Raw genomic sequence first — 12,785 nt, 5'->3', positions numbered from 1 at the left:
AAGAGTTAAATTCATATTTTGGAGCATTAAGATTTAAAATGTTAAAAATTATCCACACACATTTTAAATCTGATCAGTTTTAAAAAGATCAGCCAGTCTGATCCTGAGGATCTTCACCCCCATTTCCAGTGAAAATGCAGGAGCTCCATTCAACCACACCAACCCTGCCTTGGAAAACTCCTACCTGAGACAGTGGCTAAGTGATGATACAAATAAATAACTTTGTCATGATGATAAGCAGGAAACTGCCAAAAATTAAATCAGCTTAGAGAACAAATTTAGATGCAGGTACCCTACCATCACAAAGCTGAAATAGTGAATTATTGTTTGTCAAAATTTGGTGTTTATCTGTGAAAGTGTGGCTAAATTAGGACATAGTCATATAATCTAGGATCTGCCATGCTGGGAATGAAGAAATAAAAATCCAGCATGATGGCTTATGAGTAGTAAGCAAATTTAATGGCAATTAAATGGCCTGGTCATTGCACTGCAGATGGAGAGGAGAGTCTTGCACAAGCCCTGGGAAGCAGCCAGCCCAGGAAGAGGAAATGTTCCTGCACGAACAATTCCCACATATTCATTTTCCTGTGAGAGATCAGCAGTCCATTAATAGGGCTGTCAGTGGAGGCATTGTACTGACATACTTTGTATTTGCATTTGCTGCTTATGTCTGTCTCCAACAGATTTCTGCTATTTTACAACAGAGATTTTGTCTATTATTGTCTTGGAAAAAAAAAATCTAAAAATGCCCATTTTCCCCTGTTTGACAGTTCTATAAGCAAATTTAATTTCTGCTTGAGGAGCTTAAAAATAATTTCACTTAAGTAAGCAAGGACAGTAGTCTATGAAATTAAGCCCTTGTTTTATGTAAATGTCAAATAATTATATTAGGAATGCAAAAATAAGCCATCAGCAGGAACACAAATGCTTAGAACAAGATTGGCATTATTATTTTCATAGCCAGTCTGATAAGAGGCAATTTTACAATAGCAGTAGATGCTGAGGCTCCCATGAAGTCTAATGACAAGGCTGATTTCTTACAAAATTCTCGAGTATAATTATGTTTCAAAAAACTGAAAATGCAACAAGCAGACTTCCTGCTTGTGTGGCTTAGTAAAGTGCACTTCTGGCAGCTTTGCTCTGACACACACATGTAAAGGAGATATAAAAATGAACTGGAGGAGTGTCTTGCAAAGTTATTCCTTTTATCTTGCTCCTTTTTAACTTTTTGGAGGAAACAAATTGTAAAATAACTTCACTTTACATCTTATTATTCCAACGTCTGAGAGTGTTGGATCACAAACTAATAATTCTGCTTTCCATGCTGTTGGTAAATCTCATGATCTGAGAAAATTAGTATGAACATTTTATATATTTTTACTTTAAAAATATTAAAATTATTAACTGGTTAGATATTAAGTAGAAAAAGTATGCCTGATGAAACCACACCTTCCTTTCTCTTCTCATGTTCTTCCCTGTGGCATGGCTTCCCTGCAAGCAGAAAGTATTTCTGCTAATTTAATCAAAGTATTGTTTGAATACTTTGATTAAATTAAATATTTTGATTAAACAAAGTATTGTTTGATGGCACAAGTGACAGGGCACTGCTGGCAATGAAATCCCCAAATTCCTGAGGTGGGTCAGAGCAACACAGGGTACAAGGATTGGAAGTTGGGAGCTCAGTTCACACCCACACCCACCTTTCCCATGTGTCATGGTTTCCTAATAAGTTTAGCTTTGAAATCACAATAATGTGATATTGGGATACAAGACAGATAATGGACTTTGGACTTGGTAGGCATAAGAGATTTGATAGCAGGATGCCTTGGCAAGAGCAAAGAGAACTTTGAGGATTAAAAGAAGATTCAATCAGATTGGTTTACCAGATAAAGAAAAAATTCATTAAATTCTGCAAGCAATAGATGTTGTAATATGCACAATTTTGTGTATGTGATTTTAACCTAATCATTGTAGTAAACATTGCTAGTCTCCCTAAAACAGTATATAAGCATTGGTAGTCCACAATAAATTCGGGTTCTGATCACCAAATCAATCTTCCCCATCTCTCTTCATTGCTGACAAGTGCCTCAGGAAGGGTACTAGACAACAAAAATGGGCCAAATAAGCATATTTTGTCCCCCAATTTATTATGTCCATGGCTACAGTACCATGAAACTGAGCTTCAAATGTTCTGTACCATTATGCTGTATCCTTCACAGCAGAGATCTGGGGAAAAGCAAACAGGACATCAGGCAGTTCTCTCTGCGCAGCCTGGTCACCAGGCTCTGCAGACAGATATTCCCACAGTGCTGGCTCCATTGTGTGCACACTGGGTTCTGCTGCACCCTGAGTGCAGAACAGAGAGGGTTCCAGGGTCTGTGTTCCAGTTCAGGACACAGCACAGGGTGCCAGCCCCAGCTTCACTTTGCCTCAATACTCTTGTGTCACATGCATTGTCTAGAATACAGTGCTAATATGAACAATAAATCACACTGTCGTGTGTGATCCTGTCAGCAGCTCCAAATTAATTAAGAATTCTCCTTGATTAAAATCCCTGACCCATATTGCCAGGCAGGGCAGCTCTCCTGACTCAGGTGTGCAGAGCAGCCACCAGGGCTCTGTGGACCTGAACAATGCAAGTTCTTGTTGAGAGCTGGGTGTGAGTAAACTCATCCATATGTATCCAACAGCACTCCTTTCATGCAACATTACCCCTGTGCTTAATCATTTATGGCTCTGAAACATAATAGCACTCAGAATTAAGAACGTCTGGGTTGAGCCTTCAATTTACTTCTACAATGGCAAAGCTTTAATTTTTTCTGTCTTAATAGAGCTAATTATAAGGCTTTGGTCTGGGCTTTTTAAACCATTTTTTAACATTTGCCTTGCATACCTTGTACATATGTACTCATCTATCACTTCAGAACATCTATTGCCATTTTCAATGAAAAAAAATGCTGTTGTGAAAACTAAAAGAAATGGAGCTTACACAAAAATTAAGCGTTCTTTCAAAATTCTCTAATTCGAGCACCCAATACATTTAATTTTACTGAATTATGTAAAGTTTGCCCTGTTAAAATAAATTATAAACCAAACAGAACAGTCAGAGTACACAAACACTTACTGGTTTCAGTGGCTACAATAGTGATGTTGTGCCATGTGCTGGTTTCTCTGTCCAGGGGTGTTGCCAGAGTTATTTTCCCATCCTCTGCGTTGATGTTGAACTGTCTCTCAAGGTCAGTGTGGCGATCAATGGAAAACCTACAAAACAGACATCCCTGTAATCTACTTAATGAAGTTGCTGTAATCCATACAGTCACACAGACAATTTAGGGAGCCCTCTGAGAGCTGCAGTTTTATAGCCAAATGGATTGAGAAGCTCAATAGCATAATAATTTAGAAGACAAAAATGACAAACTGATGCTAAAAAAACTTAATAATTATTGCCCAAGGAGTAATTAGCTGTATACCCAGTGTGAAGGTCGTAAAGTGCCCTCAGGTTCACTGGGTAGCATCTCTGAAAAACGGTGCTGATCAAGAGTTAATTACACAATCCATCACATTTATTGGACAGCTTCTATGGTATTTCACGGTAACTGATGATAATTTCAACAGTAATGCGTTAAGCCACAAAAGTGGTGGGCTTTGTGGTTATTTTAGAAAAGGGCTGAATAATATTATTTTACCAATAAATTTCAGATTAACGAAGCATGAACGATTCACCAAGCACATTATTTGCTTATGGTTCAAGCAGCTGCATGGGCAGAGCACAGTGAATCACCATTTTTCTCTATAAAACACTGCAAATGCTGGAGGCTTGATTCTTCTCTGGGTTGACATCACTGATGTTTAACCAAACAAGTTCCATCTGACAGGCAGTCAGAGTTTGCAAATGTGAATGTCCAGGTGAATTCTGCAGCCCAAGCAGGGAGCCAGAGCTGCAGTGGATTGCTCCAACGGTGCATTAAGCAGGATGATGATTTAAAACTCAGGTCCAGATCTCCAGAAAGCTTTTATGTTTGTCCATTTGCACAGAGTTATTTTATTAATGAATTCCTCGTGAAAAGAAACTAAATGACAAAATTGAGCCTTCAGTTTCCTGACAGGAAAGGTAGGGAAAGAGAGAGTTGGGTGATAAACTATTGATATCGTTTAACAGCAATTGACTTCAAGGGGTTTTACTGAATCCTGATTGTGGATTTATACAAAAGCCTTTTAAGCCTTTGTGGCTGTGTATTACAGAAGCTACCAGCATGCACTGGCAGTTTTTACATCTGTTCTGCATTACAGACAGTACATTACATTACTCACAATAGTTAGGAGAGTTAGGATAAGGTATCACACTCAATTACTTTATGGAGTGGCCAGAAAAGTGACTCCAGACTGTCACTTTCTCATCACTTTTCTACCTTTTGCAAGCACATCGTTAAAATTCCCCAATATAAGTAAAAGAATGTATTTTACTACAGTGAGAATGGCATAGTTATCTGAAAATCAGCTATTCCATTCTGGTTCGTGCTTTAGCAGAAGCAATTTCCAAAAAAATATTCTGATTTGGAGGTCCCTTTATACACTACAATAAATATATTCCAATGAACTCAAACTCATTCCAGCCTAACACAATCGATTTTAATAGACACAGCATTAGCATCTGATTTCAAAGCTCAGGATTATTGTGTTCATCCTTTTTTTATTTATTTCAGTATCAGATATTTTCATATTTAGAATGAAAGTTGCATTGCAATTAGATTATTTGTGCAATGCATTCTGGAAGATACAGCTCACTTTCAAAAAGAGTTCTAAATGATGAAAATTTATCAAAATCTCAAAGTTTAAGTGTTTAAATACTGCATTGCCAGAGTCCAAGGCTAACCAGATCACACTGGTAAAGGTACTTCACAAGTAATGGATTTAAGAAGGAAAACCCCAGCTTATGGGGATTTGTCAGATATATTTTTTTAAACTCTCAGAAGAACTACTTCTACTCATTGAGAAATTGCTAGTTAGGTAAGAAGAGTATCAGAAAAATATGAAGTCAAAAATATGAACTCAAATTCCAAATATCTGTGCCTCAAGCTGGACATATGCATGTGTATTTGGACATTGAAGTAAACTGATTTTATTGTGAGCTCCACATACTCAGTTCTCAATGGTTCAATGGGAACTGCACTAAACTCAGCATTTCTGAAAAGCAGGTCATTTGTGTGGAAGAATAAAGCTGCAGGTATTTAACTTCAGGCAATCATTTTTGAAAATGGGTCTTAACTGTATTTTGATGTCTACCTAGTTCCAATTAAAGCATTAGAAGTAAAATTCTGGTACTAGTGAAGTTAGTAAAAAATACCTTACAGTCTTTTACAGGTTTAAGATTTCACTCAAGAAAATGCAAGAAAAGACAGCAATCAGCTCTTTGTAAGAAGCCATCACTTAAAACTGTCTTTTCATTTTTGAGTTTTATGTAATGATGCTGAAAGGACACTACTGTTACCAAACATATAAGAATTTTCCCAGTCCACAAACAAAATAAAATGTGAAATGCTCATATGGTATTCAGTGTTTAGTTGACCTGGGCTTGACATAAATTCCACTGAGGAAAAACAGTTTTTCTCTAAGGATCAATCCTTCCTTAAACTTCCACTCACGGCCTTCCTACCATGCAGGTTTTGAAGTTATAAAAGAGGGAGTGAAACATTTTTGAGTTCCTTATATCACATTTCATCTCATCCCAGCAGTATTTACTCACAACACAAACCTAGCAATTCAAGAGAAAACATTTTTAACATAAGTTGAGTGTCTTTGCAAGACAACAACCTCTCCTGATTTCAATGTGATAAATATTTGTTACAAAACCAAAATAATAAAATCTGCAGTGTCATAAACCTGGGAAAACTAACAATACATTTGCATTTTTCTTTTCATGATAATGATGTTGTAACTCTTTTTAATGGGACTGCATTGTCAGATCCATAAAACATACATAAAACATATATTTCTCTAAAAATGAGAAAATAATATCTTGGGAAATAATATCTTTTGAAATTGCTATAAAGCCAGCAGAGGTTATTGGGAAGTTTGGGTTAGTTTATGAGTCTGCTATGGCAATTATAGGAACAACCCCACAGTGGTTTAACAGAAGCCTGGAAAGGATTCTCAGTCCTGCTCTTGCACTGTTGCTGTTATGACTTTATTTGATCTACTCATTATTTGCACTAATGTAAATAGGAGCAGAAACTCTCTTTTTCTGCTTCTTCTGAGATTTGAACCCCAGCACTGACACCCCAGGAGTGGTAAATCTCCATTTCTATGAATGCCAGGCAGATTGGACAGGGTACTTAGTGACAGATAAACAACTGCACCATTGGGGAGCCACAAAATATTGAGTCTGGTTTTTTTAAGGCCTGCTGTGAATTAAGAAAATTATCAACTGCTGCCAAAGATGAAATCTCTGCTGAAAGGAATGGGGAAAACCAACTCCAGTGAATCTTATCTCTGCACAGAGAAAGCACTGAAGGGCAGTGATTTATAGGAGGGCACTAGCTGGATAGGAAGGACCATTATTGCTCATGCTTCTTGCTATGTGCCTGGATCATGCTTTATCCAAGATAACTCACTGCACATGAACAGAGCATCCTTATAAAGTAACAGCAGGGGCATGGAGTGGGCACTGCTGGAGCCACAGCTGGGTGCCGGGACTGGAGATCACAGCTGTGTGCCAGCCCTGAAGCCCACCCACAGCTGTGTGCCAGCCCTGGAGCCACAGCTGGGTGCCAGCTCTGGAGATCACACAGCTGTGTGTCAGCCCTTGAGCCTAGAGCTGTGTGCCAGCCCTGGAGCCACAGCTTTATGCCAGCCCTGAAGCCCACCCACAGCTGTGTGCCAGCCCTGGAGCCCACCCACAGCTGTGTGCCAGCCCTGGAGCCACAGCTGGGTGCCAGCTCTGGAGATCACACAGCTGTGTGCCAGCCCTGGAATTCAGAGCTGTGTGCCAGCCCTTGAGCCCAGAGCTGTGTGCCAGCCCTGGAGCCCACCCACAGCTGGGTGCCAGCCCTGGAGCCCACCCACAGCTGGGTGCCAGCTCTGGAGATCACACAGCTGTGTGCCAGCCCTGGAATTCAGAGCTGTGTGCCAGCCCTTGAGCCCAGAGCTGTGTGCCAGCCCTGGAGCCCACCCACAGCTGGGAGCCAGCAAGGGACGACATTCCCAGGCTGGAGCTGTCCCTAGGATGAGCCACCCTGCCCACACCAGAGCCTCACAGCTCATCTGGACTCACTGGACCCCTTCCCCAAAGGAGAAGCATGCATCCAGATGTGGCCCTGACACAAAATCCTGGAATTACTGGGCTGGAACACAACAAGTTACAATTATTGGTAATTATTACCCAACTCTGTAAAGCCTTTTCACCATCAGCCTTAAAAATAGGAGGCCCTTGAGTAGCATGCCCTGCACAATGGCAACTAAGGATCAAAAGGAGCTTGTGTTACTTATTTTACAGCTGATGGATTAGAAAAAATATCACAGAATCACAGAATATCCTAACTCCAAGGATCATCAGATTCCAGCTCCTGGATCTACACAGGACTGTCATGGACATACTTTATGAAAAATCCTTTTGCTTTTTCTCCTGAGAAGCTGAGAAGCCTCAGAGGAAAAGAAAAGCAATAATTATCTGCTGCTGTGGAATGCAACAGGTGCATCTTTGATTGGTCCGTGTTGGTTGTTTCTAATTAATGACCAATCACAGTCAGCTGGCTTGGACTCTTTGAGAGTCACAAGCTTTTGTTATTCATTCCTTTCTATTCCTTGCTAGCCTTCTGATGAAATCCTTTCTTTTCTTCTTGTAGTATATTTTTAATATATAATTTTCTTTTAATATAATAATTTTCTTTTAATATAATATATATCATAAAAAAATAAATCAGCCTTGTGAAACATGGAGTCAATATTCTCATCTCTCTTCCCTTGTCCTGGGACCTCTGTGAACACCACCACACAGGACAGCCCCAAAAATCCATTTATTTACCTGCTTGTAAACCTGTGAGAAGCTTTGTGCCTTTAGATCAAGTGAGAAAAAGTTCAGACAATGCTTTATATTTTCGAAGCAAGCATTAAAAGCAAACTACTGGTGAATTGGTTAGAAATTAAGATGAACAATTAAAAAAAAAGAGAAATAAGAAATCAATAGAATAGTCTGGCTTGGAAAGGATCCTCTCATTCCAACCTCTGCCTTGGGCAGGGACACCTTCCCCTTAGAGCACAAGCTTCTTTCCAGGCTGTATTTGATAATAACTTTTCTAAATTCTTTAACATTTTATCCTTTGACTCAATTACCAGACTCTTCCCACCTTCAGAGATATCCAAGTTTGATTTCATTTGTGGCACTGCAATGCTCTGAATGTGTGGAGCCTTTGTGTATCAGACTAATGCAAAGCAGACGTGGTATTGGGAGCACAGAAGGGGATTCATATTTTGTTTGTGCTGCCTGGGTTTTTATAACAAATGTACACAGTAGCTCTGTCTAAGCTAAATATTGATAGAACAGATATCTATTGAAAAAAATGTAATTTCCTTGAAATACAAGTAGTTTTGAAATAAAATTCTGTTTTGAAAGGGGAGAGGGAAACGGAATTTAAAAAGGCCAGGCAACACTAACATAAAAACAGTCCATCAGTTTTAGAACAGCTTGCTGTAATTTTTCAAATTTTAAACTAAAATTTGATATTTTGGTATCACAGAAAATATGCATAAAATCTGCATCATATATACGTGATACGATAACAGAATTAACACCTGAAATGTACATTCCAATCAATAAAACCAGTGCTGCAGTATGTTTCTATTAGAACCTGCCAGGTTCCTATTTTGTTCCAAAGTGGAAGGAAAGGAATTGTATTTCTGCTCCCTAGTTGTCTCCAACTAGAATTTTCCCTCTTTTAATAGTGGAATAACTAACTTTTTTCTGTCCTTAAAATATTTTTATGCAAAAAACATGCAAAAAAATAAAAAAACAACACAGAAGAATTTGAGCTTTCTAGAGCTCTCCCAGATAAATCTGAATTAATCAGGTAAGAAAGCAAGAGCAAAAAAGTTGCACAGAAAACTGGGCTCTGTATATTCCTTAATTAGTATTAAGCCAATATTTTAGAAAATATTAAATCTTATAAAGTACTGTATCTATTATTTAAAGAAAATTTATAAATCATACCAATAAATTACCTTTTTTTTTAATGTAATGAATTTTGGCCAGTTCTGTTTCATGTATGTTGTGTTTTTATATGACGTGATGAGCAATAACATTCTCATTCAGTTTACAAATACAAAGTTTTTGGTTTTAGAAGTTTGAAGGTCTCTTGATTTATAAAATGATGAAAAAGGGGAAACTAGATAAATCTTTTATTCAGATCTATTTTTTTGGGCTTGCATAGAATAAAAAGGCCAAGTTTTAGAACAGAGGTAGGTTTGTAAAAGGTCTGAATTATTAAGGGGTTGAGGCAGGTGAGAACAAAAATTCCAGGGCAGCAGAAGAGGAGTGGAAAAGCAGCCAAGGTAAGAGTGAAGCAGGGGTGGAGGCAGAGGAAGAGGAGCCAGGACCAAGGCAAGAGCAAACAGAGCAGGGTAGAAGCTGAGATTCCATTGAAAGAGAGATTGCTGTGGAGCTGGAACACAAGGAAGAGATTTGCTGTCACCAAGGCTGGTCTCACACTCCTCTCAGAGGATCTTTTTTGTCTTTTTCACAGACATCAGTGGGCAGCAGCAAGAAAATCAGTGATGGAACCACTGCTTCAGTTGTGACAGATCAAACCCTGCCATTCTATGGTATTTTTGTTTAGGAATCTGTGGCAGCTGATGCTGTGGTCATCTGCTCTTGAAAGTCTGATTTAAGAATGAGAATTACAGAATCAGAGGATATCCTGAGTGGGAAGGGACCACAAGGATTACTGAGTGTTGGAATCAAAATGCAGGGAATTCTCAGAACTTGGGGCCTGTAAGCCAAAGCTTAGAATTAAATGCAGGATTTGATCTAGGAACTTGGAGATGGCTTCCAAAATTAGGTGACAGAAGCATAAATGTGGATTCATAGTTTAGAGCACAGACACGTTAGGTAAAGGGAAAAGTTTAGAGTTTAAAATATAGGAAAAATAAGAGTAGTTACAAAGGTAAACAAGGAGTTTAGAATGCAACGCTGTAGGTTTGTGTGTTATAACATGATTGGCTAAGAAAGCTCACACTGTACCATGAGCCCATAAGATGAAATATTTAAGGATTGGGTCAAAACCATAAATATCGTTGTTGGCAGTGTTTTATTGGTCAATAACTCTTTAAAAGGTCCTGTAACTAAAGGTCTTGTGACCTTCTGAACCATGTGGTGAAGATGTGAGCCTAACTCACCCTTCCTGCCTGTGTAGAAGGTAAGAAAAATAAACTGCATCATCTAAAAACCTCTGAGGTCCCATCTCTAACTCATTCAAAACTCCTTCAAAAATCCCCATAACTGAGTCTGACTCCTGTCCCTGCAGACCCCCAGCAATCCCCCCTGTTCATCCCTGGTGCCCAAACCCTCCTGGAGCTCCAGCAGCCTCAGGGCTGTGCCCATTCCCTGGCAGTGCCAGCACCTCTGGGGAAGCAGAAACTTTCCTGATCTCAGCCTGAGCCTGCCCAGCTCCAGCCATTCCCTGGGGAAGCAGAACCTTTCCCTGATCTCCAGCATTCCCTGGGTGCTGTCCCTGGCCCAGAGCAGAGATCAGAGCTGCTCCTCAGGAGGAAGTTGTGTAAAACTCAAACATACTCTCCAACATCTTCACACACAAGTCCTAAATCATCCAAGCACGTTGGCAAATCTGAATTTCTAATACTCAAGATACTATACTATGATATGCATCATGTAGGGTCTCTACATAAAGGTTGAAAGTCCAGCTCTGCAACAAACCTGATGGAAGTGACAGTGATTAGAAAATGATAGTGATAGAAAATGATGGATTATAGCAGCTAACATCATCCTCCTGATGCTGCCTGCCCTAAATTCCCTGAGGCAGCAATGCACAGTGATGATTACTATTAAATAGACTCTCTCCACATGTACTTTTGCTATGAATTTCACATTTTGGTGCTGGTTTTCCTAATGCCTTTAGCAGGCAGTACTACACAGAGCAGAATGTGCTTTGGAACACTCAGCACACCATGCAATCACTACCAAGGGGGAGGGGAACATGTGCGCTTATCAAAATAGATAAAACCCACTGATCTGAGCCAAGTGGAATAAAATATTTTGTTCAAATTAGATCAGAAAGGGAAAATGTTATAGACTGAAGATGCAGAAGTCATATGGGCATAATCATCTCTGACTTTTTATCTTTAAACCAGGAATGGGTTTAGACAAAGGAATACAAAATATGTTTTGACAACCTTACAACTGCATGGCACAAACTCAGTATTGTTAGTGCAGACACTACTGGATTATTTAAATTCACTGCAGAGATACACTCTGATGATTCAACCCCATCCAACCTCATTTCTCATAAGAACCACTCACATTTCTCATTTTCACTGCATTCCTCTGTTTCATAAGACTACTCCTATGGCAAGGAGCATTTTGGGGACTTTGAAAGCGATCTGAACTGATAAGTCTAACATCATAAACCAAACCCTACCCTGGCACTTTCACAGAAACAGAACAGCATGGAAACAGTCTCACAGTGAGTGGGGAATACACTTGGGATCAGCCAGCAGCACTCCCAAAAAACCCTTTAAAGCAGCCCTACCTTATAGGGCTGGAAGACACGTCAGGATCATGGGCCGTCACCTGCCCCAGCACAGAGTTGAGAGCAGCATTTTCATGTACTTCCAGAAGGTAGGTGGGTGAGGAGAAGACCGGGGGCTCGTCAGCGTCCTCCACCACGATCTTGACGGTGGCCGTGTCCTTGAAGGGGCCCCCGCTGAGGAAGCGAGGGTCGATGTGGATGTTGGCTGCCTCCACCTTCAGCGTGTAGGACTTCTTGGTCTCAAAGTCCAGTGGCTGTTGAGAAGGACAAGAATAAATGTAATTTATCAGAGAACAAGTGGTGGCAATGCAGATGGATGGGAGTTATGTGCATTTTTAAGCACACGGAATAATTTCAAAGCAGGCACTTCCCTCTCCCAGAAACCCAACCTCCAGGTTTTCTATAAAATCTGTTTATTTACCAGCCTCAGAGAAAACAGCACTGTTTCCCTGTTTCTCACAAGAAATTTACTGAAATATTCCCTCTCATGAATTATACCATTACAATTACATATCAGACAAATACTACAAATTTGTTTGGGATGACACGAGTTGCATACCAATAATGCACTTCATCAGTGCTTTACTGGCTGAAGATAAGAAAACAAATTCAACTGGCTCCACAAAGAATAAATATTTTATTACTTCCAGAACAATGTGAGAAATGCAAAGAACTAGAAATTATTATTTGTTGGATAGGAGAAGCAAAATGTAGAGCTAATCATATGAGAAGGTACTTCAATATTCTTGCACTACAAGTACTTCTGTATTTCAGTTTACAGGAGTAAATGAGCTAGACATCTCTTAGGAATTTCTTAAAACTGTAGCAATTTCTACTTCTGTATCATTTTTCTTTTTTCTTTTCCCACAGACACAATCACAAAACAAATTACTTTATTCTATCAATATACCTGCCATGTTACCACTGTTTTTACTATTTTACAGTCCTATATTAACTCATAAAAGGTGAAAACTCAGTGGATTTAAGGGACTGAAACACCAAATAAACCCCAAATCGGTGACACTTTCG

At 39.4% G+C, this 12,785-nt stretch overlaps 1 protein-coding gene across 2 annotated transcripts in view; it reads right to left on the bottom strand.

Moving 5' to 3' along the window:
* Nucleotides 1-12,785, bottom strand: part of LOC102074554 (cadherin-8) — a 159,347-nt gene that overhangs the window by 50,812 nt on the left and 95,750 nt on the right. For both annotated transcript variants that reach the window (XR_012582464.1, XM_074551089.1), the window contains exons 7-8: nt 11,757-12,010; nt 3,125-3,261 (exon numbers count right to left, since the gene is read on the bottom strand). Coding sequence is in view for 1 of the 2 variants with exons in the window: in XM_074551089.1 (XP_074407190.1) it covers nt 3,125-3,261; nt 11,757-12,010 (391 nt within the window). In the remaining variant the exon portion in view is untranslated. The remainder of the gene's footprint in view (nt 1-3,124; nt 3,262-11,756; nt 12,011-12,785) is intronic.

This window comes from Zonotrichia albicollis, chromosome 13, assembly GCF_047830755.1.
Source record: "Zonotrichia albicollis isolate bZonAlb1 chromosome 13, bZonAlb1.hap1, whole genome shotgun sequence".
NCBI lineage: Eukaryota > Metazoa > Chordata > Aves > Passeriformes > Passerellidae > Zonotrichia > Zonotrichia albicollis.
The sequence above is the reverse complement of the archived record's forward strand: the minus strand, read 5'-3'. Positions and strand labels throughout refer to the sequence as shown.